Source organism: Emericellopsis atlantica (assembly GCF_019669845.1).
Source record: "Emericellopsis atlantica unplaced genomic scaffold F5Z01scaffold_42, whole genome shotgun sequence".
NCBI lineage: Eukaryota > Fungi > Ascomycota > Sordariomycetes > Hypocreales > Bionectriaceae > Emericellopsis > Emericellopsis atlantica.
In genome coordinates this window covers 83,919-111,278 of record NW_025764744.1, presented here as the reverse complement: position 1 = coordinate 111,278, position 27,360 = coordinate 83,919, and the positions used below count along the sequence as shown (strand labels likewise).

At 58.5% G+C, this 27,360-nt stretch overlaps 9 protein-coding genes across 9 annotated transcripts; 4 read left to right on the top strand and 5 right to left on the bottom strand.

Moving 5' to 3' along the window:
* Nucleotides 1-95: 95 nt before the first annotated feature.
* Nucleotides 96-1,755, top strand: F5Z01DRAFT_428136 (uncharacterized protein). Its single transcript, XM_046259664.1, has one exon. The coding sequence runs from the start codon at nt 435-437 to the stop codon at nt 1,584-1,586; it is 1,152 nt and encodes a 383-aa protein (XP_046114029.1). The 5' UTR covers nt 96-434; the 3' UTR covers nt 1,587-1,755.
* On the bottom strand, nt 1,633-3,426 carry F5Z01DRAFT_428130 (FAD dependent oxidoreductase). The gene is made up of 3 exons (XM_046259663.1): nt 2,928-3,426; nt 2,000-2,869; nt 1,633-1,944 (listed from the first exon to the last, which is right to left on the bottom strand). Exons 1-3 carry the CDS (start codon nt 3,178-3,180, stop codon nt 1,679-1,681), a joined length of 1,389 nt encoding a protein of 462 aa, XP_046114028.1. The 5' UTR covers nt 3,181-3,426; the 3' UTR covers nt 1,633-1,678.
* Nucleotides 3,427-4,546, bottom strand: F5Z01DRAFT_428129 (uncharacterized protein). The gene has a single exon (XM_046259662.1). The coding sequence runs from the start codon at nt 4,375-4,377 to the stop codon at nt 3,673-3,675; it is 705 nt and encodes a 234-aa protein (XP_046114027.1). The 5' UTR covers nt 4,378-4,546; the 3' UTR covers nt 3,427-3,672.
* Nucleotides 4,547-4,932: 386 nt separating this feature from the next.
* Nucleotides 4,933-7,215, top strand: F5Z01DRAFT_427464 (acyltransferase 3). The gene has a single exon (XM_046259659.1). It carries the CDS (start codon nt 5,216-5,218, stop codon nt 7,013-7,015), a length of 1,800 nt encoding a protein of 599 aa, XP_046114026.1. The 5' UTR covers nt 4,933-5,215; the 3' UTR covers nt 7,016-7,215.
* Nucleotides 7,216-8,901: 1,686 nt separating this feature from the next.
* On the bottom strand, nt 8,902-10,714 carry F5Z01DRAFT_427501 (uncharacterized protein). The gene is made up of 3 exons (XM_046259660.1): nt 10,313-10,714; nt 10,217-10,253; nt 8,902-10,165 (listed from the first exon to the last, which is right to left on the bottom strand). Exons 1-3 carry the CDS (start codon nt 10,493-10,495, stop codon nt 9,207-9,209), a joined length of 1,179 nt encoding a protein of 392 aa, XP_046114025.1. The 5' UTR covers nt 10,496-10,714; the 3' UTR covers nt 8,902-9,206.
* A 3,832-nt stretch (nt 10,715-14,546) lies between these two features.
* On the top strand, nt 14,547-16,058 carry F5Z01DRAFT_630300 (major facilitator superfamily domain-containing protein; the record flags this gene model as incomplete). Its single annotated transcript, XM_046261717.1, has 1 exon — nt 14,547-16,058. One exon carries the CDS (start codon nt 14,547-14,549, stop codon nt 16,056-16,058), a length of 1,512 nt encoding a protein of 503 aa, XP_046114024.1.
* Nucleotides 16,059-16,404: 346 nt separating this feature from the next.
* F5Z01DRAFT_427563 (thiamine pyrophosphate enzyme, N-terminal TPP binding domain-containing protein) lies at nt 16,405-18,581 on the top strand. Its single transcript, XM_046259661.1, has 2 exons — nt 16,405-16,894; nt 16,947-18,581. Exons 1-2 carry the CDS (start codon nt 16,709-16,711, stop codon nt 18,528-18,530), a joined length of 1,770 nt encoding a protein of 589 aa, XP_046114023.1. The 5' UTR covers nt 16,405-16,708; the 3' UTR covers nt 18,531-18,581.
* A 51-nt stretch (nt 18,582-18,632) lies between these two features.
* Nucleotides 18,633-20,547, bottom strand: F5Z01DRAFT_678131 (Aldehyde/histidinol dehydrogenase; the record flags this gene model as incomplete). The annotated part of the gene is made up of 2 exons (XM_046265425.1): nt 18,633-20,394; nt 20,462-20,547. 2 exons carry the CDS (start codon nt 20,545-20,547, stop codon nt 18,633-18,635), a joined length of 1,848 nt encoding a protein of 615 aa, XP_046114022.1.
* A 920-nt stretch (nt 20,548-21,467) lies between these two features.
* Nucleotides 21,468-26,192, bottom strand: F5Z01DRAFT_630354 (uncharacterized protein; the record flags this gene model as incomplete). The annotated part of the gene is made up of 3 exons (XM_046261725.1): nt 21,468-22,410; nt 22,465-25,661; nt 25,725-26,192. The coding sequence occupies 3 exons, from the start codon at nt 26,190-26,192 to the stop codon at nt 21,468-21,470; spliced, it is 4,608 nt and encodes a 1,535-aa protein (XP_046114021.1).
* Nucleotides 26,193-27,360: the final 1,168 nt, after the last annotated feature.

Below are 27,360 nucleotides of genomic sequence, written 5' to 3'. Positions count from 1 at the left end.
CTCCCCCCCCCCCCCCCCCCCCCCCCCCCCCCCCCCCCCCCCCCCCCCCCCCCCCCCCCCCCCCCCCCCCCCCCCCCCCCCCCCCCCCCCCCCCCAAGCACCCACAACAAGAGATAGATGAATTAACGTATCCAGAGGGTATTTCATCTACGTCACCGTCTCGCCTGTGCTGATCAACGAGTGCCGAAATGTGAGCGTGAGTGCATATATACCGACAAGGGTTGGGTCACAATAGGATGCGCATACCCGTCCCACGACGGGGCACCTTGGCACCCTCGACATGTGGCTTTCCCGCGTATAACAGGACTCGGCACCAGAAACGAAACGCCTTGGAGTCTTCATGACCATAATAAACACATTTGGCGCTGTGCTTCGCAGCAGACTGGACTGCCCTGCCATCGACGTCTGAGCATCAATCCCTCCCCAACAACATCATGACAGGCACCTCACCAGACTGGTCGCCCGACGCGCAGCTCTGGGGTCTGAGTGCAAAGATCTCGCGAGATGGCCTCCTGGCCTCGATATACTCGACGTTTGCCGTAGCCACAGTGTTCCTCTGCCTGCGTCTCATCCTTCGCTGGCGGTACAACGGCCGCCTCCTCCTCGGCGACTACTGGATGCTCTTCGCCTACCTCGCCTTCGTCACACAGACCGTCCTCCAGACCGTCCAGCTCGACGCCATGTGGTACGTGATCTATCTGGATTTCGGCCGCATCTCCCCCACGGACCCGGACAGGTATCGGCAGGCCCGGGAAATGGCGAGGTGGTACTTTGCCGTCACGGGCCTCTTCTGGACGGTGCTCTGGAGCGTCAAGGCCAGTCTGCTCGTCACATTCTACAAACTCGTGCGGCCCATCACGCGGCTGCGGAGATGTCTGTATGCCGTGGCTGGCTTCACTGTGCTGTCGTACGTCGGCTGCTGGGTGGTCTATACGTGCCTACGCGCGAGCCCTGAGAACATGTATCTCCTCGAGACCAGAAGTGCCGGGCGCCGAGCGCGCATCAGCGCCATCTTTGTGACCGTGGTCGACACGCTGAGTGACATTCTGATTGCGCTGCTGCCCATGTACATCCTGCCGAGTCTGCAGCTGAGTCGCGGCAAGAAATTCGGCATCGGACTGACCTTTGCCCTTGGGCTGTTGGTCGTGGCCGTGGCCATTGTGCGTATGACGCAGATCACCTGTGGCTATGGGATAGACTATATTGGCGTCGCCCTCTGGGGCGCCGTGGAGACCGCAACGTCTATTGTCGTCGGGTCGCTGCTGTCGCTCGGCGGTCTGTTGACCAAGGGGGTCAGGGGTCTTCGACGTGGGACCGGTTACTCAAAGCAGTCGGGCTCTGCCGGTGGCAAGAGCAGCTACTATTCCGGTGGCTTGTCCAGCTCTGCGCGGACACGGGGGAGTACTGGTCTGGCGTCGACGTCAGACTCGGACAATGAGCTCGTCCAGTCTCAGCGGAGGGAGAGCGTGTGTGTGTTGGAGGTCCAGAAGACGGTGGAGACTGATGTGTACTCTGAGTATGCTCATGATGCAGATGGCCACGATGGACTGGCGGAGATGAGGAAGAAGGAACTACAATTAGCGTGAATGATTCTCTTTTGGTCTTTTGAAGTAAACCATTGATTTGTGTGACTGATGTAAAAGCCTCTAGAGCGTATTAACTTTGACTCAGCAGCCTGCTATAGCTTGGATGGAGTGCCCAAACTCGCGTACACATCAAGGACGAAGTTCTCCGGACTCTCCAAACGAGCGGCAGTCTCTTCAAAGAGGCGAGGCACACCGGTTTCGGAAAAAGGTGTCCCGTTGAGGGTCACCTTGCTGAGTCCCTTGGCGGCCAGGAAGATTTGGGGCATGCCATGGCCAGTGAAGCCCCCCATGATGAACATGTTCTTTCTGCCCGGTACACAGCCAATACGGGGCAGATGATCAGCAGAATATCCCATGACTGCGAGTAACTGTATTAGCACATGGAGACAGATGGATTTGAAGAAAACACGCACTGCCCGTCCAGACGCTGTCTGTGTATGCACCACTGTCCTCCCAGCCGCGGAAATGCCGCTGCATATAGCCATCAAAGTATCCCTCTGCCCTCTTCACCATCTGAGTATCGTCAACGTTGCCGTACCAGTCTTCCAAGTGCCGGAGGTATGTCCTCCTCGCGCCTCCAACGACGATGCTGCCGTCGTTGCGAGGAATCAGGTAGTCATAGTCCCAGTCATTGAATCGAAGGGCATATGTATTGGCCAGAAGCGGCGGCCTGTCAGGCCCAGGGGTGACAATTCGGCTGCATACACCACGATATGGAATGATCTTATCATCATACTCCGGAAGCAGTGCCGCCGTGTAAGCATTGGTGGCCATGACGACCTGCTTCGCGGTGTTGGTGCCTCTCGTGGTGGAGATCACCCAGCGCCCGTCCGCGTCTGGCTGGTTTGGAATCGACGTGACGGGAGTATGAGTCTGAACATTGACATTGTCGTGGACAAGACTCGCCTCGAACATGTGGTGGATGAGCTTGTACGGCCAGACGTGAGCGGCAGTATACTCGAACACACCCTGGGCACCCTTGACGCCAGAGACCATCTCTGCGTCCTCGCCGTGCATGTAGAATGCATCCTTGGCCACGGAACCACCTTCCCTGACGAACTGGTCGTATCTAGATTTGAGCGAGCTGTCCTGAGCCCCAGATAACTGCACATCCACCGCTTGCGTGAGAGTGAAGTCGCAGTCTGCGCCTGTCTCTGCAATGTACTCTCGGACAGCGAGCAGGTTGGCCTTTTCGAATTCGGCAATCTCGACAGCCGCCTGCACGCCGTGCTTCGATGAGAGAGCTGAGCACAGGTTGTAGACGTCGGGCTTGATGTGTCCGCCTGGGGTATGTCAGCTGCCAGCACAGCGGACGAGGTTTCAATTCCGTGATGGCAGTACCATTGCGTCCTGACGCTCCGGAGCATAGCTGGCGGGCTTCCAGGACGACTATCGATTTGTCTTTGTATTTCTCGTTCGCGAGCAAATGTGTCAGCAGAGAGGCGCCCGAGTAGCCAGCGCCGATGATGAGGATGTCGCACTCAGATGGCAATGATTCAGTAGAGCGATGATTGTCCAGGGAGCCCGGGTTGCTTCGCCAGAACGAGGTCATGCCTCGGGCGGGAGGAAATGGTTTCGAGTCTTTCGACGGCATGTTGAGCGAGGTGAGGTGTGATGAGGTAGGCGAGTTGATTCAAACGATGCGTGTGAGCGACGCATCTGTCTCTGACTGTTGAGGATCACATGGTGAAGAATAAACCTCATGGAGGGCTCTTATCTATGCGTTCGCAGACGAGGATCGTCCTGTCGTGACGATCTCCCCGGCATCGGTTCCCCCAGCTTCCCCGACTCGACGTCCAAGATAAGATCCGAAGGATGTGCGGAGACAGCCGTTGAACTACGTAACGTCAGTCCCCATATATTCCGCCCTCACCTTTTTACATGGCACTCGGAGCGCGACGTAAAGCATTCCCTTTCTTCATTACATCAATCAGTCAAGTGGTATAGCCTCCATGCCCAACGTACATTCCCAAATGCCTGGCACACGCAGCAGCACAGTGCTTGCTATTTGATCTACATGACATGTGCAGTCAGCAGACCCCCCATGTCTACCTTGGCAGTGACAAGTTGCATATTCATCCCAGCATCACAGTTCCTCCCCTCCTGTACTGACGTATCCCTTGGAACGAATCAGCCGCATGAACTTTCCTTCCTGCGGCTCACACAAGGCGACCCCCCGCTCCAGCAGATACTTCGTGACCGCCTTGGTCGTTGCATCGGCTTTTTTGGCGTGCACCTTCATCTCAATCTCCATCAGATGCAGGTCTCCTGCCACGACGTCGTCAAACTTGGCCTTGTGTCCCCCAATGCGCAGCTTCCACTTGCCATTGGGGTACGGTCCGTACGCGTCGAGGGCGCTCCAATCGACGTCCTGGTACTTTTGCGCAAGTTCTACCTGCTCCTCGCACCATATATCCCCCGCCAACGCGTGTTTGAGAAGGCAGCGCTTCTCGCAGGCATAAAAGGGCGTGTTATTGCCGTAGCGTGCCCATCCACACTCGGCAAAGTCTGGAATGTCGGGCGAGTCCTCCTGGAGGTGGACTTTGATGGCGGACAATGGCTTCCCCTTGTTGGTTTTGGTGCGAAAACCCACCCCAGAGAATGCGTGGAAGGGTGGCTGTTCGTCGTAGTACGTGATGGGGTTTTCCTTGTAGGGCGGTGTTGCCGCTTTCAAGCCTAGCTTAGGGAGCACGTCCTGCGGGTTGGCTTCGCAGATGGCCCACTGGAGGTTGACCTTGTTTCTTGCGAAAGTAACCGAGAAGAAGGCAAACAGGAGTATAATCAGCTTCATCTTTCTAATGGCAAGCGAGGTTGACAGGCTTGCTTGCGCCCACTTGTACCTTGTGTGGGAAAGCCGGCACTTATATAGGTCGGTGTGGACGGCTGCCCTGTGCTCCCGGATCAGCTAGTAGTCCTAGTGCAAGACGGCGATGAAAAGCAATCACGAGGCTTGGGAAGCTCGAGCATCACGTAGCGGGGCTGCTGCGACCAGAAGGCTGTATGGCAAGGATCGACGACGCTCGATGCGCTCAATGTTGCTTTATGCGGCTCTGCTCAAGGCCAAGCGGAGGTGATCTACCACCAACAGTCCAGACGCGACTGCCGACAGCTGCTGAGATGTGAGACAGCGTCATGGCTCTGGAATAGGTATCTGGGCACGCGACCAGCGGGACGGATCCTCCGGCGTTGCTTTTCCACTAGTAAACCATGCCGGCATCCTTGATGTAATAAGGTAGCCGGGGCTACCAGTCTTTCCGTGCTTGTGGAGTGGGTGAGGAAACAAGCAGATGAGATCAATTCGCATCAGTGGCTTGCCGACGTAGATGAGGAAAGTTATATGCGTGCGGCTCGAAGAGTCTAGGGTAGCTAAAGAATAAAGCGCCTCGAGATCCGCCCCACTACCCCTGAACTTGGTTGCTCTTCCCCCACTGATTCAGACGTCGCGTCGCGTTACGTCAGCGACGAACAGCGCCAAATATCCAGCACATCACCTTTCTTTGACTTCGTTACAGCCCTTCGCTTCGGCATCCATCGTCATTCACTCTCTTCTATCGCGACTTGGTCGCACGCTCACTTTAACCAAGGTTGGATGATTTCTCCTCGCTGGACATTTGCCGTTGCCTTCCACCATGCTCCCAACCAGCCAGGCTGAATCTGCGCGGGCGCAGGACAGCTACGAGCTCGCCGACAAGGCATCCCACGACGACAGAGCGCCACCTCCATCACAGCGCAACAACCGAGACAAGATCAGATGCCTCGACGGGCTTCGAGGCATCGCCTGCCTTCTCGTCTTCAACTACCACTTCCTGTGGCCATGGACACCGTCCATCATGCTAGGCTATGGAGCCTTCCCCCCGGGCGCACCTGAGCCATACTGGGGGTTGCACCAGCTCCCCATCATCTGCCTGCTGACGCGCGGACGTCCCATGGTGGCCATTTTCTTCGCCATTTCAGGCTACGTTCTCTGCCGACACATTCTCCGGGCCATTCACGAACGACGCCTCGACGCCGCCTACCGAAGTCTGTCCTCGTCCGTTTTCCGCCGAGTTTTCCGCCTCTACATACCCCCGACCGTCAGCATGTTCCTTGTGGCCATGCTTGCCCAGCTCGGCGCTTTCCGGCCCGAGGACGACATCTTCATGGGCCGCGACTCGGTCTACATCAATGGCACGGTGACCAAGCTCTCGCTCGGGACACCCTGTGTGAACGGCACAGCTGTCGCTGGGGCGTCCGGCGTCGCAGAGTACCTGGGGCTGCAGACCTCAGGTTACCTGTACAACACGACGGGGTGGGATGAGTCGCTCTCCCTCTGTGTTAATGCCACGAGCAAGGAGTTTGGCCCGTCGCGCACGTATTCGCTGCTCGCCCTCGCGGAGGATGAGTTCAGGAACCTCAACGGCACCGACAGCGACACCGGAGCCAAGGCGGTCGAGACGTACATGCAGCATTACGGAGACGAATACTGGCCACCCTACCAGGGACCCGTGCCGCTGCACACGGGCAATGGTACCAACGTGACGCTTTGCGATGGAACCAAGACGCGCAACACCACAGACTTTATGCTGGTGCAGATGGGCGGCTCCTGGGAGGAACATCCCTTCATCCACGATAACATTACCTACGCGGTGCAGAACTTTACCAGAGCCTACGCCGAGTGGGCTAATCCATTCAACTTCGGCCACTATCACCCTCGCTACGACCCCCACACATTCACTATCCCCATGGAGCTGCGCGGGTCCATGTTTATCTACATCTTCCTGCTGGGCACCGCGGCGCTCAAGGCAAAGTACAGACTGGGCATTGCCGGCGGCTTGATGGCGTACTCACTTCACATGTCCAGGTGGGACATGGCGACGTTTCTGGGCGGCACGGCTCTCTCTGAGCTGGACATACGACGGTCAGACGAGTCCAGGAGCCTAGGCCCCCCAGCCACCGGCTCGCAGCGACAAAAGTCAGCCTCGCGGGACACGGCGCTTCGGTATCTGGGCATCGTGACGGCGCTGCACTTCCTGTCGTACCCGGACGCTGCGGCCGAATACACACCAGGCTTCCGGACCATGGCGAAGTGGGTGCCGCGGTATTACATCCCCCTCTCCGGCTGGATGGTGTACCAATCCTTGGGCGCCCTCATCCTCCTCCCCTGCGTGATGCGCACGCCCTTCCTTGTCAGCATCCTCGAGAGCAGATTCGCGCAGTATCTGGGCAGGATCAGTTTCTCGCTGTACCTTGTCCACGGCCCGATCCTGCATAGCGTGGGCTTTTGGATCATGCCCCGTTTGTTCGACTACTTTGGCCAGCCCGTCGGTTTCGTCGTCGGATGGGCGGTCCTTCTGACACTGACGCTTTATCTGGCGAATATCTGGTACAAGAAGGTTGATCTGTGGAGCGTGACAGTCGGGAAGAGGATCGAGAGGATGGTGGTTCATTAGAGGTTCTTGCGAGGGTGGTGATCACGGTGCATTGAGCGTTTCTCCTTTCGGTTGATCTGGCTTGACAATGTATCATGAGTTAGACAGTTGCTTGAAAGACCAAACAACACCGATTTTGAACAGTCTCGCGGAGATACAGTTGCGTTTGCTCTTCGCTTTCTGAAACTAGGCACGTCCAGCAGCGCCACCATGATTACGAACTTCGAGCTTAAATGGGAGGAGTAGGAAGTCTCCGTTCTGGAGGGCCCCTCTGGTTTTTCAAGGCATTTGCTGCGAAACGGGCAGCTCGCGCCCTTGTTGCTACGTTGGGAAGGGGATGTCTATGCCCTGTGGCCAAGAAACAGCTCAGTCAGCTCCTCGCGCGTTACTCTCAAGACTTGGCCGCCAAACGCACCCAAGTATCACTGTCTATGCGCTCGTCGAGGGCGGGCATTGCGCGGCACATCGCCGAGTGCTTTCTGCACGTCCTCCAAGAACCGACGGGGAGGTGACCATGGGAGAGATGACAGAAACTGCCTACCCGGTAGGGTCTGCCACTCACCAGCAGCGGGGACTGCTCCCATGCTTTGTTAGGAGAGACAGATGTCTACTCAACCCAAGACCTGAGCTCTCATAAGTCTCTCCTGGTTTGCACCACCGATATTGGATTCCACATGAAATAGTGTATTAAGTGACGACAACAGGATGTCTGTTATCCGTACTCACTACTCGGAGTCGGACAGACCTGGACTTCTTCCAATACATGTACTTTACACGTACGAGCACTACGACATCAAGATGCCTATCTTGCTAAGACAAGATGCCATCATCTTATGTCCAGGACTCCGGTCAACTCTTCACGAACAGATATTATTCAAACACGCGGCCATTAGCTACCGCCACTCATCGCAGCTCGAGAGCTCTACAGTCCTTGTTCCAATGGAATACCCTACAGCAGAAGCTGTCTTCAATTTCTGTCACAGCGTGGCGTCGAGATTAATCGGTGAAGCAATATGTACCTTACTGATGAGTTCTGTTCGTAATTATTGGACTAATATAGCACCGCAGAACCGCAACGTTGAAGGCAGTCCTCAAACCAGACTACAGAAACCTATGGGAGATCAACGCTGAGATGATCCAGCCGTGCACAAAGCAACACATGTGCAAACTCCAAACGCTCAGTCAGCACCAAACCCTCATGCGGACAAGAGTCCGAACAATACTTCAGTACCACGTTGCGTCAACATTCGCCCCCAACCAGACTAAACCCAATCCAAGAAAGGAGCCCGGCGCTGCTCCCAAAGAACCCTACAGCCAGCCCGCACCGAGCACCACAATCCTCAACGGTCTGACCGTCACGCTTGCGCAGGCAAACACGAAAGCAGAAAGAGAAGGACAGAAGAAAAAAAAAAAAAAAAATTCTTCAGCGCATCCTTCGGACCAGACAGCTGGGACGGATGCCGTCTGGTGGTTGCCTACATGTACCTGCTTCCCCGATGCAGCGTGCATGCATGTGTACGTACTTGGCGGGTGTGCCGTGCCTGTCCGGTCCCGATATCCGCAGCAGCTGTGGCTGGCAACATGGTACGATAATTACGAATAATATGTTGCCTCGGTGAGATGATTTGCTAAGTATGAAGGAGTACTGGTCGTATCATGTTAAGGAACTCCAGGATGATGACCGCGCCAGGGGCAGGGGTGTCTCGAAACAAATGATCGAGCCGTGGATAATTACGGAGTATATGGAGATCCTGGAACCGAGGCATGGCCAGATAATGCTCTGGCCTTTGGAAGGGAATAGTTGGTTGCGCGAGTCAGACTCGACACCTTATTTTCTCGTGACAGGGGCTTTCCCTCGGATAGATGTGCCTCTCGCGGCTCTCGCCATAATCAGTCGCCACAAGCTGCTTTAGCGCTTGGATGGGTTTCCGCCGCCCCGTCGGCCTTCTTATCATGAATTACGAGTCAGTTTAGTCCGCTTTCAGCAAGCTTGTGTAGACGTCAAGACACGGAAGGCAGCTGATGGCTCTTCAAGAAATACGCCGCAGAAGGATGTTAAAGAGTTGGCTCATAGCAGAGCGAGATGACACGAGAATAATGAAAAATTGACGTTCCTCGTGGATGTGAAATATACGTTTTAGTCATACAGAACGTGTGGTATAAACTGTCGCACCATCTATAAACCCAAACAAACAAACCCGCGGCAAAGACATCAGTCCTTGTTCGAGTACTGCACCGTGTACTCCACCGTCTTCTGGATCCCCTCGTGCCCGTCGCTATTCCTATCGCCAGCCCCGTGGTGGATGGTGTTGGTGGCTGTCTTGCCGCCGAGGATGCTGTCCTGGCTACCGGCGACCGAGTTGTTCCTCTGCATGGTGGTCATGACCATGCCCTCATTCTTGCCGCCGCCAATCTCGACCCAGTGCGCATCATCGTCGCCGCCACCCCCGCGGGCCTGGCTGCCACCGACCTGCGTACCAAGGCCGCGAGACTTGTGCGTGCCGGTGCCGTAGCCGGGTGTGGCGTACGGGTTGGAGTAGCCCTTGCTGCGTAGCATGGGGATGAGCTTGACGATAAAGGGCCGCAGGATGGGCAGACAAGCGCAGACGACGGCAATGTTGGGCTCGATAATGGTCCACATGACGTTGGCAATGTCGTAGGTGGTGTCGGGTGTGGTGGCGAGGATATCGAGGGTGGTGACGCGCAGGCACGAGGTGACGACGACAAAGATGCCGAGGGCAAAGACGGCCATGAGAGCAACCTTTTGCGGCCAGGGGACCTGCAGCTGGTAGACGAGCGGCATGGGCAGCAGCAGGATGATGACGTCCGTGGCGATGGAGAAGCCGGCGTTGGCGTACCAGAACTGGCTGTTGTCGACGCAGGTGCCCTTGATGGACTTGTCAAAGGAGCGCTGGATGGGCGAGCACTGGAAGATGGTGGCGAAGACGGAGGCGATCATGTAGCTGCCGACGCAGCCCAGCAGGGCCCAGCAGGCGAAGCGGAACCAGCGGATCTTGTTGAAGATGCGCAGGTAGAGGAGCAGGATGCAGACCTTGGAGAGGTTGATGGCGGCCTTGTAGACGACCTGCGCGAGGTAGAAGAACTTCATGGTCTCGTACTTGACATCGGGCTCGAGGAAGGCCATGTGTCTCCCCATGCCATACTGGCAGGCTGTAAAGGTATTAGACTGAGCGTGTCACTTTGCTGGGGACAAGAACTTACCGGCTACGAGAAAGCCGCTCAGGAGGAGCACGAAGACCTGATCGTCCGTTAGTCCGAGATGCCCTCGAGATATGACTTTCTTTCAGATAGACTCACCAGAGCCGCAATGGCAGCGTAGTCGTCGGGGCCCATGCTACCGCCTCCTCTAAGGCGCGCCCACACGCGCAGGGCGACGAGGACGGGACATATGACGACAAAAACTGCGGCGGGGATATACACGAGGTGGACATTGTTGTCCTTGGGGTCGAGGCCCTCTGTGCTCATGGTCTTACCCGACATGATGGTGAGTGACTACTTGACTGTGGTGTCTGGAGTGGAGTGGGCCGTCACTCTTCACCACGGGCGTAGTCGAGGGCGCTGTCGTCTTTGTCGATCCAGTTGTCTAGTCCAACTCAAAAGAGCGTCGAGAGATGGGATCCGAGGTGGGAGAGGGTCCGGCAGGGCTCAAATAGCATCGCGTGCGCGGAGGGCCCTGGTGTATCTTGTACCGTCTATAATCTAGCGAGATCCGTGCGTGTCCGTGGGTGTCTCGTTCAGGGGTGCCAGCTAGCTGCACAGAAGGGCATTACATACGTGCGCCGAGAAAGAACTGGAGAAGATCTGCCCGAACGAGCACAGTAGTCTGTTATGGAAGAAAGCCTCTCAGAGAAGGATTGTGTGAGAAGGTAACCAGAAGCAACGCAACTGCTCCGTGTCACATCATCCTGTCGATGCGCCAATGCAAGATCATGGACGCTTGGATGCCGTATGGATCAACAGATGGCGATGGTGGTGGGCTGGTAGGCCATCAGAGTTCTTCAGCCATAGATCTCTGGCCGGTGAAAGGAGCCGAGGCGCTGATCACAGCTCGATTCTGATGAAGGGACTGGGTCCCAAGCAGGGGAGGACGAGTAGTCCCGCCGAGGAAGACGCAGTAATTATCCATGCGTACCAGTAAGTGGCCATGCTGTTCCTTCTCTTCCGCGCTTGGTCCAGTCTTCATTTCCGTCGGTTCAGCAGCCGAAGAAGTAACCAGAGTAGCTACCGTGACATGCCTTTTCGGCTGGAATCGTGGGCCACCATCTCCTCGATCGGTCTGATGAGATCTTTCCAGTCTGTTGATCGTCACTCGGTGCCCGTTTATTAGTGTAAAAGGCGCCAGTCCAGGCGTGAGGACACGCTACTTCCTTTGATGCTACGTACTCTGGCGTTCCATCCAGCCAAGACAATCCTGCAACGCGAGTGCCGTCGTTGCTTGCTGGCTGGGAACTTGAACCCCTGGTTCAGGCAAATGCAAGATTTTCAGGGGCCCGACGAGCTCGCTACCTGTTGAAGACGCGGACGGATCGTACGAGACACGCACGTATGATTCGACGATGGTGGCATGTCTGCTACGTACCTGATGAGAGGTTCACAGCTTCACAGGCGGTATCCATCAACGAGTGGCCGCCACACAAGCCCCTCCCGCTCGACGGCTGATCCATGATAGGGCCTGGCCTTGGCGGGAGAGCTACCGGAGTAGCTTACTGTCAAGGACTCAAGGTCGACCAGCAGTAGTGCCAGGGAGGCTGGCCAATGGGTCTGCGGGACAGGGTCGTGGTTTATTCTCAGACGGGCAATGCGGGTATCGCATCGTACAGCCCCGGGCCGGGAGGGTGGCAGGCATGTGAAGAGTCTGATCAAGATCAAGGTGGTGTGGTTGTCAAATCTCGGTCATGTCGGTACAGAGGAGCTTGTTTGAGTCTGCGCTGTCGAGCCAAGCACTGTCAGTCCGCATCTCAAGCCGCATCTAGCCTTTGTCCTCCCTTGAAGGAATCAAAAGGTCATAGCTTCCGGTGAAGCTGGAGCTGGACAGACGGTACGGAATCGAATGCACCGAGGGATCCATCTGTCAGCTCCAACTGGACAGTGAGTGACAGAGTGAGTGGTGCCTGGGATGTGCCCTGGACGGCGTCGAACGCTAACTTAATGTGCGCCGTGAGATGCGCGCCCATCCCAGTCGACGGTCGACGTGGTCTTCGGACTGGGAGCGCGGATCTCTTCCCCGTTGGGGGGCGCGGCAAGGGAGTCTCAGCTGCTGCAGAGGGACGGACCATGGAAGGATTTGATCAAACGAAAGGAAGGAGAGAGTGTTGGTTACATGTATGTACCTACGGTCCCGCAGTGCCTCTCCCTTCCTTATGCGGTCTGGCTCATCCGGATCGCTCGTGGTGCGCGATCTGGCCCCCCCATCCGTTGAAGAAATGAAATGTGACAGAGATCGTTGCACAACTTCACCTGTGGAGGGGGGGCCATTTGACAGCAAGGCTATCACATGTCGGCCTTTGATTTCCCCAGAACTTAAAGAATGAGCGCCGCCATCATTCTTCACCCTCTCCACCACACCAGACCAGACGTCGAGCGACTCGCCCAGCCAAGGCGCCTTGCGGGATAAGAATGGGCTGGCGAGCGGAGGATTTGCAAGCCACAAGCGAGGGGATCGCCCGGGAGCAAGCCCCGTAGTCAGCAGTGGGTTCTTTTGTCTTTGTCCAGTCCAGTGACTCCAGTCGCTTCTGAGTGCTGAGTTCTGACTTGACGTCCACTTTCAGGGGGCCTCCACTCACTCGGCCGCGAGGAGTTGACCACGGCCTCTCGGACAGTCGGACTCTCCCCCACTCGACCGCAGACGGACACGGCCCCGTTTCGAGGGACGAGCGAAAGGACGCAGACTAGCCTGGCCTGGCTAGCGGCCTGGTTTAGCCTTGCAAATCGTCGTAGAGGAGGAGTAAAAGGACCGACGGAAGTCGCCAGAGCAGCATGGGGATTGGGTAGGCCCATCAGCATCATCAGCTCGCGAATGTACATGTAACTAGCTGGATGCAACGAGTGATTCGGCAGAATGGACAGAAGCTCGGATTGTCAAATGAGAAGATTTTTAAATGAAGACAACTGTCCAGAGCTGGGCAGAGGGCCAAACACGAATTGACTCCCCTGCTCAGAGCGCGAGCATGGTCAGACGTCCTGGCGAGAGCCGCCTGGGCGATGGTCTCACAGTCGCGCAGCCACGCTGGATGGCCATCGTGAAACGATCACGCCCAGTCGGGAGCGACCGGGTGGCCGAGCCGGAGGCAATATTGTCCACCTTTCTTCCAAGTGCCGCCGTCCACAATTTTCAGTGTTGATGATGAGTCTCTCGGGAGGAGGAGGAGGAGGTTGGCTGCAGCATCTGTTGGACGGTACTGAACTAATAATTCATGGACTTGTCAATCCGAACCAACAGATGCAAGACAGACCCTTCCTGGCGCACATGCATGGCAAACACGTTTTTCGAAGCAGCACCGAAGCATTCATGTCCTCGGTTTCGTGTCTCCCTAAGATTACATGTAACAATGAGCTCTGGCAGGCCCCTGCACGCCAATTTTTGATCACACGAAGACGAGAACGCCCTCCAGCGGCCAGCCTCCAGGGCCTCGGAATTGGCCAAACTGCCAAGATCTCGTTTCGGATACTCAATCTCGTCGTTCGATGCCAGAAATTTGTAACATGTTCATGGCACTGGGTGAGATTTGAACACTGAGTGGCCTGGGATGCAGGATCTCTGGTATGAAGGTCCACCCTCGACTGCATAAGCGCATCCAGGGATCTTATCTAGTCGATGCGACGCCAGCGAGTGAGTGTCAAGCAAAGCGAACCAGCCAGCCAGCCAGCCAGCCAGCGTGAAGAGATTGACAGCAGCAGCACCGGATTGAGAATCGAGACGCGAGGCATTGATTGACATGGCGACGGCGAGACAGACGGCGAGACAGACACGCTGCTGCCCTCGTGGGGTTTGATTTGATTCTCCCTGGACGCGTCCCTGCGGCATCCTCCGCCGTCAATTGCATTTGGGATCGAATTGTTGCTCTCAAGGAAAGTGAATACCTTCTTCGCCCACGACAGTCCATTTTGGCCGTGTTTCACCCATTGAGCGCATCATTTAGTCCTCTTCTCTGCGTCTTGGCTCGACAAACGACCCCAGCGCGTCTCGTCCAGGGTCCAGCCAGCAGCAGCAGCCTTTCCTTTCCTTGGATAATTATTTGTATTCTCTGCATCGGTCGTACCCACCGAGCCGAACTGCACCTGGAGTCCTGGACACGGACACGGACACACCCCGGTTCACTCGCTCTTTGCCACCACTGAGAAGTCAGTCCACCACCACCACCACCAAAGACAGAGACCCCTTTCAACCACGCGCATCGATCTGCCCGACCCCCATATATAGCACGCAGGGGACCCTTACTCTTTTTTTCCTCTGCCTCGCCAGTTTTAGCTCACCAGCCCTCATCGTCTGTCTGTCTGTCTCCTCTCTTATTACAGCGACAGCCTGCCCACCATGACCACCATCGAGGAGAAGCACACCGTCGTCGACGAGACAGCGGTGCCGAGCACGCCCAAGACGGACGGCTCCTCCTCCGCCGCCGGCGCCGGCGCCCAAGACCATGAGCTGCCGCCCATCGACCCCAAGGCCGAGAGCAGGCTGGTGCGCAAGCTGGACTTGACCATCTACCCCGTCTTCTTCGTCATCTACCTCATGTCCTTCCTGGACCGCATCAACATCTCGAATGCCAAGATCCAGCACATGGGCGACGATATTGACCTGGACGGCCACCACTTCAATGTCGCCCTCTTTATCTACTATGTCTCGTACATCCTGCTCGAGATCCCGTCCAACATGGTCATCAAAAAGATGCGCCCCTCGCTCTACCTGTCCGGCCTCATGTTCATCTGGGGCATCATCAACATGTGCATGGGCTTTGTGCAGTCGTATGAGGCCCTCGTTGGTCTGCGCTTCATGCTCGGTATCTTCGAGGCCGGTGTCCTCCCGGGCATCATCTACGTCACCTCCATGTACTACAAGCGCCACGAGTACCAGAAGCGCATGAGCTTCTTCTTCTGCTCGACCGTTGTCGCTGGCGCCTTTGGCGGCCTGCTCGCCTACGGCATCGCCGACATGGACGGCATGGCCGGTCTGCGCTCCTGGCGCTGGATCTTCATCATCGAGGGCGGCATCACCGCCGTGCTCGCCATCATTGCCAGCTTTCTCATCATCGACTGGCCTGAGCAGACGCGCTTCCTCAACGCCGCCGAGAAGGAGCTGCTCCGCCGCCGCATGGCCCTCGACATGGGCGATGTGAGTCGCATGGACACCCTCAACCGCTTCTCCTGGGGCCTCATCTGGCGCGACTACAAGATCTGGTTGGGTGCTTTCCTCTACATGGGCGTCTCCGTGCCTGGACTCTCGGGCACCTTCTTCCTGCCCACTATCCTGCTCGAGTTTGGCTGGAAGGCTGAGGAGGCTCAGGTCCGCACCATCCCAGTCTACGTCTTTGCTGGCTTCTGCATGCTGTTCTCGGCCTGGCTGTCGGACCGCCTCAAGCACCGCTTCGGCTTCTTTGTCGTCGGCACCGCCATGGTGACCATTGGCTACAGCATGCTGCTCGCCCAGGAGGGCAAGTCGCGCGACTACAAGTTTGGCGCCATCTTCCCCATCTTTGGCGGCGCCTACATGGTCACCCCCATGTGCCTGGGCTGGGTCCAGAACAACGTGTCGGGCCACTGGAAGCGTTCCTTTGCTTCGTCCACGCAGGTCACCATTGGCAACATTGCCGGTATCATTGGCGGCAACATCTTCCTCAAGAGCGAGGCCCCCGTCTGGACAACAGGGTATAGCGTCGCCCTCGCCTTCATGTGGGTAGGCTTCGCCTGCGCCGCCTCCATGGCCGGCCTCATGTGGCGCGAGAACAAGAAGAGGGAGCGTGGCGAGCGTGACGAGCGCCTCGTCCTGCCCCAGGAGGATCTCATCAACCAGGGCGACGCGCACCCCAGCTTCCGCTTTACTCTCTAAGACTGGTCTTTTCTTGGAGATGAGGAGCGATATGTATGCCATCGAGGAGACGTGGATAGAGTGCAGAGGCGCGCACAGCCCAGGCTCTCCTGTATATCTCGAGCCGAGATGGCTGGTCGATAGTCGATACCAAGATAGACGTTAATAGCCTGGCGGAAAGCCTGGCATGATAGCATGGCTCTCCTGATTCCAGCCCCCTTGGCAAATCCCCTCCAGTGACTGTCCACGCAATGTTAGCAAAGCTTTCTCCTCGTCTACTCCGCTGCCCGTAGAAGAGACTCCTCTCTTCACCCCCTCACGCACATCAACCACCACCTTGCCGCTCCCCGACCCACCCATCCATGCGTCCGGCGATCCTTCATGGAGACCTGCGGCCCCATTCCAAATCATCTCCACCGCTGGCCCTCTTGAGTCTTGGCTTCCTGTCCGCCCGCAGGTCCAGGAACCCACTCAGGGTCACCATGAGGGGCTCTTCAGCAGCTGTGTGCTCGAGCCTCGATCCTGGACCCTGCGTCTGATTGCTCTTCCATTGCCTGTGGCCTATAGCTTGCAGCGGCAAAACGACCTCTCATCGCCCATCGTGCTGCTGCGTTGTGTGGGCTCGACTCTCACGACCAACCTCATTCCCTCCCTCCAACACCAACACCAAGATGACACGACAGCCCGTCTACACGGCGTCGACGGCCTTCTTCGAGGCCCTCGCGGCCGCGGGCGTCTCCCACGCCTTTGTCAACCTGGGCTCGGACCACCCAGCCATCATGGAGACCATTGTGCGCAGCCAGCGCGATCCCGCGCTCAGGGACAAGTTCCCGCGCATCATCACCTGCCCGTCCGAGGTATGTTGCCCTCACTCACCTCATCTGACCCTCACGCTCACTCCCATCCCAGATGGTCGCCATGTCCATGGCCGACGGCTACGCCCGCGTCACCGGCGAGCCGCAGGTAGTCATTGTCCACGTCGACGTCGGCACGCAGGCCCTCGGCGTGGCCGTCCACAACGCCTCGGTCGGGCGCTGCCCCGTCCTCGTCTTCGCCGGCCTCTCCCCCTTTACCTGCGAGGGCGAGCTGCCCGGCTCCCGCACCGAGTTCATCCACTGGCTCCAGGACGTCCCCGACCAAAAGGCCATCATCGGCCAGTACTGCCGCTACGCCGCCGAGGTCAAGACACCGCTTAACATCAAGCAGATGGTCAACCGCGCCCTGCAGTTCACGCGGAGCGACCCGGCGGGCCCCGCGTACCTCGTCGCCGCCCGCGAGGTCATGGAGGCCGAGATGGAACCCTACACCTTCCAGCAGGACCACTGGCGGCCCGTCGAGATGGGCGCGCTCCCCGGCACGGCCGCCCTCACCATCGCCCAGGCCCTCGCCTCCGCGTCAAAGCCGCTCGTCATCACAGGTTACTCGGGGCGCAACCTCGCCTGTCCCGCCCAGCTCGTCGCCCTCGCCGACACCATACCCGCCCTCCAGGTCCTCGACGGCGCCGGCAGCGACATGTCCTTCCCCAGCGACCACCCAGCCTGCCTCGGCATCAAGCAGGGCCAGCCCGACGACGCCATCCCCGAGGCCGATGTCATCCTCGTCCTGCACTGCGACGTCCCCTGGGTCCCGACCCTCTGCAAGCCGCGCGATGACGCCCGCATCTTCCACGTCGACATTGACCCCCTGAAGCAGGGCATGCCGCTCTTCTACATCCCCGCCGAGGCCCGCTACCGCGCCGACGCCCTCGCCACCCTCCAGCAGCTCAACGCCCAGTTCACGTCCGGCGCCGTCGCCCAGCCGTCCACGCAAGTCAAGACGCAGCAGGCCGCAGCGCGCCAGGCCGCCTTTGACGCCCGTCTCGACGCCATCCGACGCGCCGCCCAGCCTCATCCCGACGGCTCCTTTGGCACGGGCTTCCTCAGCAAGACGCTCGCCACCGTCTGCCCGGACGACACCATCTGGGCCGTCGAGGCCGTCTCCAACTCGGGCCACATCCACAGCAACGTCCGTCCCACCGCGCCAGGCCACTGGATCAACTGCGGCGGCGGCGGGCTGGGTTGGTCCGGCGGCGCCGCCCTCGGCATCAAGCTCGCGACCGACAAGCAGGGTAAGGCCAAGTTTGTCTGCCAGGTCGTCGGCGACGGCACGTACCTCTTCAGCGTGCCCGGCAGCGTCTACTGGATCTCGCGGCGGTACAACATCCCGGTCCTGACCGTCGTCCTCAACAACAAGGGCTGGAACGCCCCCCGCGTCTCGCTGCAGCTCCTCCACCCCGACGGCGAGGGCGCCAAGGTCAGCAACGAGGATCTCAACATCTCCTTCCACCCCACGCCCGACTACGCGGGCATCGCGCGTGCCGCCGGCGCCGGCGACATCCACGCCTTCAAGGTCAACCAGGCCAGCGAGCTCGAGGCCGTGCTCAGGGACGCCGTCGAAAAGGTCAAGGCGGGCACGACGGCCGTCGTTGACGCCCGCGTCATCCCGGGCAGCTAGCTGATACCACTCCCACCCCCAACCCGCCATAGAGTATATACACACACCAAATCATAGAGAACGCAGAGCGTCAGTCATTAGTTATGTAGCCTTTGAACCAGCCTACATATTCCTCAGTATCCTCCCCACACCACCCGCCTTCTTCCCCAGACCACCATAGCCCACCTCCACCACGCCCTGCGCAAACTGCCAGCCCTTCTTCTGGTCTGCCACCGGGTACTGCACCGCCGGTGGAATCCCCGTCCGCACACCCAGCCAGCCGAAGCGATCCTCGATGATGCTCTTCATATTACACAGGCCCCGCAAGCCCTCCTCGCCCGCGAACCGTCCGTAGCCTGACCCCTTGACACCGCCAAAGGGGAGCTGCACGGCGTAGTACGCCCCAAAGTCGTTGACGGCCACCATGCCCGCCTTGAGGCCCGACACGATGGCCTGCAGGGCCGGGTCGCGCTCCGAACCGTGCACTGACGCACCGAGACCAAAGTTGGGCGCGTTCGCAATGGCCAGCATGTCCTTTGCCGACGACGACGGGGCCCGCATCAGCGTCAGGATGGGGCCGAAGCACTCGTTCTGCGCAATGCGCATCGTGGGCGTCACGTCGACCAGCAGCGTCGGTAGGAAGTAGTGGCCCTTGGGGTACTCTGGGTGCGCGTACCGCTTACCACCGGCCAGGAGACGGGCGCCCTGCGAGACAGCCTCCGCAATGGCCTCCTCGAGTCGCGAGAAGGACGCGTCCGAGATCATGGCGCCCATGTCCGCATCGGGACCCAGCCGAATGGCCTTGACACGCGGCTCCAGCTTGGCCACCAGCGCGTCGTACACGGCACCACTCGCAATCACCCTCTCGATACCGATGCAGTTCTGCCCGGACGCCTGGAATGTGCCGCGCAGGATAATCTCCACGATGCGCGTGAGGTCCTTGGCCGCCGAGTCGAGCACGATAAAGGGGTCCTTGCCACCGAGCTCGAGCACGACAGGCGTCAGACTCTTGGCCGCACTGGTCGCGACATGGTGCGCCACCGACTGGGAGCCGATAAACGTGACGTGGCTGATGCTGGGGTGCGCCGTCAGGTGGCCCGCCGTCTGGGGCCAGCAGACGACAGTCTGGACAAGGGCCGGGTCGTGTCCGTGGGCAGCGAGGGCGCCTCGGACGACGTTGGCAAAGTACGCACTGGACCAGGCCGTGTTCTCCGAGACCTTGACGACAATGGCATTGCCAGCAAAGAGGGCGCTGATGACGGGGCCAATGAGGTTGTGAAACGGATAGTTCCAGCTGACGAGGGCGGCGACGACGCCCATGGGTTCATAGACGACCTTGTTCCGCTTGTAGGCCATGAGAAGGTTCGTCGGCCGCGCGGACGGTCGCAGCGCCCGCTCGCCGTGTCGGATGGTCCACTCGAGCTTCTCGACCGTCACCAGGATCTCGCCCAGCTGCGCGTCCACGAGCGTCTTGCCGCTGTCCAGGCCCGCGACGCGGCAGATCTCCTGCGCATTGTCCATGACGTGTCTCTTCAGCGTGCGGAGCACGGCGCGTCGCTGCTCAAACGTTGTCGTCTTCCACTGGACTTGGGCGGCCTCAGCGGCCGCGATGGCGCGGTCGATGCCCTCGGGCGTGGACGGGTTGACGAGGCCCAGCAGCTGGCCTGTGGCGGGGGCGTAGCACTGGATCGCGGAGCTGCCGGGGAGCTTGATGGTGGCCTCCTCGACTGTCTGCTTGCCGTCGTTCGGGGGTGCTCTCGGTGGGGGGATGGTGTAGCGCTTCGGACCGTTGGCGGTGGCTATGGCGGCTGCGTTGGCGACGCGGATCAGCACGACGCTGAAGCCGAGTGCAAGGATGGTGCTGGCAATCTGCACGACATAGAGGCTGGTTTCATGTCAGTATCTGATGGTGTGCGCACTGGTGTGCTGGCATGCAGCTGGGACGTATTTACGGGATGTTGAGGTTTGTCTGGATGTAGTCACCCCAGTCACGCCACAGCGTGAGTAGGAAGGGCTCCTCGCGTTCGGGCGTGTCCATTGTGGACGATGATCGTCGGACTGTGTCCTCAAATGGCGGTGACGCGTCGTAGGTGAGGTGGTGTGTGGATGGAGATTGATGGGAGAGCAATGAGGTCGCGATATCTTCACTTTGGAGTTGGAGTCGCAAGTGGGTCCCGCATCTCGACAACCCCTGCCAAGACATGCACCTCGACCTGACGCGATTCATTCACGTACAGCTTTCACTTAGACTTAAAGACAGCTGAGTTCAATAAAAGCCTTGTTCATCTCCAAGAAAAGCTATTATGTGGATGGTCTCCTTCTATATACAGCCCCGGTATCTATATCCTCCTCCTGCTAACCCCATCTCCTTCACCAGATACTCGAAAGTGACGCAGGAAAAAAACAAGTGAGTGACGCCGAAACTCAGCCTCTACAATGCAGTGATAGAAATGCCAGACTCCCCAAACAAAAAATGAGATTCGTGCGGTAGGCCCCGGTGGCTTCTCCCGAGACCTCCTGCGAGGTGGAACGCCCTACGCAAAGAGGTGACACTCTTTTGCGTGTCTCTTGGTACTTTTTCTTTTCCAGCGTTGCTTGACCCTTCGTCTGTGACGAGACGTCTCAGCTGGCTTGGGCAGCGACTCGTAGATGGTGAATTCATGCAGATCGTGAATGCATGCCGATGCAGCATCCTCCAAAGGAGAAAGCAAAAGACTTCTCAGAAGCGTGACGAAACAGACAGACAGAAAAGGAGTGGCCCGCCCCAGGACCACGTGGTATATCGATGCGGTTGCGCAATGGTATCTTCAAGTGTTGTACAATGACAAAAAGGACTCAGTCGCTGTCATCGTCGTCGATGAGGAGTTGGTGGTGGTAGTGGTGGTAGTGGTATTTGGTGTTGGTGTTGTTCATCATAATGTAGGTGTACGGTCGTGACATGCCGCGCTTCAACGATCGCTAATTGTGGGCGCTCTTGGTCAACGACAGCCCGCGCAGCCGTGGTCGGAACCGTCCGACCGCCGAGTGCGACGACTCGATCCGCGACAGCCGCGCCGCCGACGTAAAGTCGTTGCTCGCCTCGAAGCTCGGCCGCACGCGGTCCATCGAGGCGCGTATGCGGTCATACGACGGCCGCGCCCGGTCGACGGACGGCCAACCCGCGCGGTGTCCTAGCTGCCCTTGCTGGTCCTGCTGCCCGGGAATCTCCAGCGACATGCGGTTCATCGTGTAGCCCGTCGAATCACTATTGTTCTGGCTGTGCTGATGCGTCGTCGTCCGAGTCACCGTCGATGGAGGGTAGATGGGCCGCAGGTCTTCGTCGACGCTGCCAAAGGCCTGGTGCCTGGGCTTCTTGTTGTTGTGGTTGGAGCTGTCCGTGGACGACCCCGAGCCGGCTGTCTTGTTGTCGCCCACAACCTCCTTGTCCAGGGGCGTCGACGACAGATGTTTGAACATGCCGAGCCGCTCCTGCTCGCGGATAATGTCCACGTCGTACGGAAAGTACACCTTCTGCACCGACTTGACCACGAACCGCGGGAAGAGACACATGATGGGCACCAGGAAGAACACGGCCCAGAACGACAACTCGCCATACACCTCGGCGGCCGCGCGGTAGTAGAAGCCGGACGCGCTCTCGATGGATGTGTAGATGCCGGTGAAGAGGAAGATGAACATGTCGCTGATGAACACCACCAGCAGCAGAATCCAGTCCCACTGGTAAGTGTTCATCATGATGTATCCGTTGATGACAAAGACGGCGGGGTGCGCCACATACGCGCCCAGACGCATGCGGTCCGCAAGATCCAGGCCGTTTTCGGTGACAGGGCGGGCGGCCTGGAAGAAGAGGTACGGCACAAAGAAGCAGATGACCGACTGGTACAGCCCATCGGACATGTACAGCCTACCGGTTGTTAGCGAGCTGTTGGGAGTTCAAACTCAAAGGGAAGATACGCACCAAAACTTGCGCTGTGTCCACTCGAGACGCTCAATGCCACGGCGGTACAGCTGCGGCACTGCGAGTGAGACCTTGTCCGAGACGTCCTGATCAAACACGCCCATGAGACCGACGGGCACCGACGTGAACACGACGTTGAAGAGCAGAATGTAGCTGTAGTCAAAGAGGTACGTAATGTCAAAGTGGCAGTAGATCATCCACCAGAAGATGGCAAACGTCCACACCACGTTCTTGTAGAAGAAGTTGCTGATGCTCTCGCCCAGCCGACGGTACGACCAGCGGCCGTGGACGAGCACCAGGCGCTGCAGGAAGCGGAACTGCGCAATCGCATAGTCGGACGACATGGCCGCCTGGCGACCCTCCACGCCGGCGATGCCGACGCCCACGTCGGCTTCCTGAATCATGGCCACGTCGTTGGCGCCATCACCAATCGACAGGGTCATGACGTCGAGACCATTCTTCACCATGGCCACCACGGACGCCTTCTGCGCCGGACTCACGCGGCAGCACAGCACCGACCGGCATTGCTTGCAGAGCAGCAGGAACTTCTGTCTAAGACGTTCGTTGAGGACCCAGCGCAGGGCGTACCCATCAATCACAAGACCGTGGGTCGGCGGCGGCGGCTCGTGGTTCTTGAGGGCGGCCTTGAGGTCGTGATCGCTTCCCTCGAGGCCGAACGCGTGCAGGTACCGGTCCAGCTCCTTCTCCGCTTGCTCATACATGGCCTCCTCGTTCACCTCCTCACCGTCGCCCTCGTCGATCTTGAGGTGGATCAGATCCATCGAGTTGTTGAGGAGATTGCAGGAGAAACCAATGTTGATCGCCGTCTCGACCTTGTCGCCCGTCAGCACCCAAAGCTTGATGCCGGCATCACCCAGGATCGCAATCGTGTCCGGGACGCCGTCCTGCAGGCGATCCTCAATGGCAGTACCGCCCAGGAGGTACAGGTCCTGCTCAATCGTCTCCGCCACAGCCTCGAGCTTCTCCTCGCGCTCGTCCAGGGCGGCGGCCGCGGCGTCGTGCTCCTTCTTCCAGGAGCGGTATTGTTCCTCCGTGAGCTCCCTCTCGGCGATGCACAGCGTGCGCAGACCCTCCCGGGCGAACAGCTCGAGGTGGTCCGCCGTCTCCTTGCGCAGTTCCTGCTGCTCGCCCCTCTTCAGGCGGGCGTAGATGACAGAGTCGGCGCCCTTGCAGATGAGCTTGATCTTGCCGTCGGGCATGCGCACGATGCAGCTCATGCGCTTCCGGCTCGAGTTGAACTCGATCGTGTTGAGGATCTGGTAGTGACGGTCGTCGCCCATCACGTTGAGGTTGATGCCGTCGCTCGAGTGGCCGAGCACGACGAACCCCATGTCGCGCGCCGTCGCCACCAGCGCCTCCTCGTCGGGCGACTGCGCCTTGAACTTCATCTTGGGCGGGTCGTCAAAGGACCGCTCCGCAATGACCGTGTGGCACAGGGCGAGCGCAAGCATGAACTTCTCATTGGCCTCCTGCTGCTCCATGCCTGACTCGCCAGAGAGATCCGCGACAAAGTCGGGCGCGATAAAGGTGATATCCTCGTCGTGCAGATACGGATTGTCGTTGATCCTGCGCAGACCGGCCAGGGCGCGCACCTTGGCGTCCGCAATCTCGGCGCGGATCTTCTCCCCCTCCGCCTCCACGTCGACGCCAGCGCGCTTTTGCATGCCGGCCTGCGCCTCGGTGTACGCCTCGCCATATGGCTGACCGTTGATGGAGGCCTTTTTGAACTCCATAACGTTCTGCGTCAGGGTGCCGGTCTTGTCGGAGAAGATGTACTCGATCTGACCCACATCGTCGGAGATGTTCCAGGACTTGGGGATGCAGGGCTGGTCGATCGGCTCGTAGTACATCTCGACATCGCTCCAGATGAAGATGGCCTGCAGCGTGCGGACGATCTCCAGGGTGATGTAGAGCGAGATGGGAATCAAGTTCTGGAGGCAGATGAGCGCGGCAAAGAAGGTGATGAAGCCACTCATGGAGGGGCTACCACCGATGGATCCAAAGTCGAAAAAGTACAAGGACGAGTCCGTCTTGGCCCATGACACTCCGTTGACAATGGCGCAGATGAGACACATGAAGAAGAGGATGACAAAGTTGCAGATGACGCTAAAGTTCATCTCGCGCGCAATCCTCGAACGCTTGGTCGGCGTGATGCCGGCGTTCTGCATGATCTTGGTGTCGTGCCCGGTGAAGACCACGACGCCCAGCACCCACTCGGTGTTCCTCAAGTTGCAGCCGCGCAGGAGCATGTTGTCGATGGTGATGGGCTCCGTCATCTCCTCGGGCTCGCCGCCGAGCTCAGGGATGGCCTGCTGCCACTTGATGGCACCGTTGTACTTGTACAGGTTCGGCTGCGGGAGTTCACTCTCGATCCTGAACTCGGCCCTCTCGCAGTCGCGCGCGTGTTTGAGAGGCCGTCCGCAGCGTAGGGCCTGGCGTACCTTGAGATTGGTCTCGCCATCCAGGTTCTTGGTCTCCACATAGCAAGCACCATCGGGGTCGGATGTGGAGAGGATGATGATGTCGGCCGGCATCTCGTCATCGCTATACAGACGCACAAAGTCGCCCACGTTGATGCTTTTCCAGGTGTCCTTCTTGAAGCGAGCGCCTTGCACTGGTCGCTGATAATTGATGACGTCGCTCGTGAGATCCTGCAGGGCCTGCGCGCGCCGCGCGTCTTCGTCGTCTGGCAGTTCGATGCGGATGTGCGGCGTAGAGGGGGAGGGTACGGGGGTCATCTGGATATCATTGGCGGCAGAGTGGAAGGAATCGCGGTTGCCAAAAGGCGAAGCCAGCGAGTCGCGAATGTTCCTCTTGGTCCGCTGCGTCTCGATGGATGCACGGGGCTCCTCTTCGGGCGGCGCAAGCTTGAGCTCCTTGCGGCGAGCCATCTCCTCCTTCGCCTTCTTGGACCACAGGCTTTGGATAGCCCTCCAGATGCCGCCAAAAAAGGTGGAGGTGGCCTTTTTGAATTGACGCCATGGGCCAACCTGATCGTCCGATACATTGACGTTGTTCCAGTGGAGAAGGCGATGCACCGTGGCGTTGTTGAGCTCAATATCGAGGATTGTTCGGCGGTAGTCCTCAATGGCATCTTTGATCGCAGTGACCACCACAATGAAGATGAGTGGGACCGAGTTGAGTCCTGGGTTCACGCCACCAAAAATGGGAAAGAACTAAGAGAGAAATGAGTTAGTCGCGGGCGTGCGTGGTCTTGCTTGCACAATTGAAATACGCACCACCAGGATGACGAGGAATAGGAAGAACACATTGGCAATGTTGTGGAATTGAAACCACAGGTTCTTCGGGATGAACGATAGCGGCGTGTATTTGGCGGTGCGGATCTTGTTTCGAGGATATGTCAGGATGGGGTTGCCTTCCTCGTCCTTGAGATGGTCGGGTAGGGGAATGTTGAAAAAGACGGTCCTGCTGGCGGCCTCGTCCTCGTTCTCCTCATCGTCTTCATCGCCTTGGTCACCCACTGACGCAGCCTGGTTTTGGGCCTCGGGGTCCCGCTGATCGCCGTCGTTCTTCTCGTTCGACCCCCTTGTTTTCGCTTGCCGATCGAACAAGGCTTTCCGTTTCGAACCACCACTCTTGACCGTCATCCTCCGCGTGGCCCATCTTGATCGTTGTGTTCCCGAGTCTGTAGGCTCTAGGGCGCCCGGGTCTGCCGCGGCCGAATCGGGGTGGAGTGAGTTGCTCATGTCGTCGGCTCTCGAGGACTCGAGAGGGAAGTGGGTGGTGAGTAGGTCGCGGGCAAGCGCCCGTTCAGCCCCGAGTTGTCAGCCAGAATGCGAGGTTGCTGTCGTGCCGTGCTCGCAAACGAGATCGTGGATACTGCGATACTTCGAGACACGGAGGCGGATAGCCCGTGATACGGGGGTACAAAGTAGCCCCGTGAGCCAAAGGTGGTGGATGATGCACAGTCAAGTCGCGCGATGAGAAAGAAAGAAGCGTCTTGTTTCTCGCTGCTGTGTCGTCGGCCAGCGATGAGCGGCGTTGTGGGAAATTCGTGGACCGGAATCCGTGAGGGTGGACGGACAGCGCGGCTGGTTGCTGAAGGGGGAAAAGTTGGGACAGGACGCGGGATGGTTGGATGGATGGATGGATGAGAGTGGTGACAATGAATGGCGGCGGGCAGGCAGGCTGGCTGGCTCCGACTCACCAGAGTCACCACTCTGGTTCACGCCTCACAGGAGGGCGAGGAAGGGGTATCCGCACGGGACTGGAGCGGCAGGGTGGAGTACTGTAGGTACGTACTCCATACAGGCCATCTTTCCGTGCCTACAGCGGACTCCGGCTCTGTGAATGGCCCCTATGCTTGGTCGTTCAGGCCATTTGTCGAGGCCCGGTTCCCGGACCTTCCGACCAACATGTCTCTTTGGGCGGCCTGCACGCCGCTATAAGAAGCCTATAACTGTGCTGTCAACACGCACTGAGAGCGCAGATTGATTCATAAGCAGGCCGCCGGCTTTAAGCCACTCGCCTTAAAAAGCCACCTCCCGTCCTGTCATCCATCCATCCATTTTCCATAATAGAAGCTCGGGCTGCATTTCAGAGGCGGGCTAGTCAGCCCAATCGGTCATCACTGACTCGGACCCCTATTTTAGCCCATCGCGAGCCCGAGGCTCGACTTTGGCCTACCTAGTACTAAAAGAACTGTATTAAATCGACCGTCAACAGCCTAGACTGACCAGGAGAACATCATCATCCCCATCCAGTATCTGCAGTACATGGAGGGTTGATGATCGTGGGTGCGTTCCACGCTGCCATGCAGGCTTCGCCACAGCCAATTTCAACTATCAATCTGTCGTTTCAAGGTCCAGCGTTGGCGTTGGCCCCGTGCTCAACTCCATACGGTATCCGAACCGC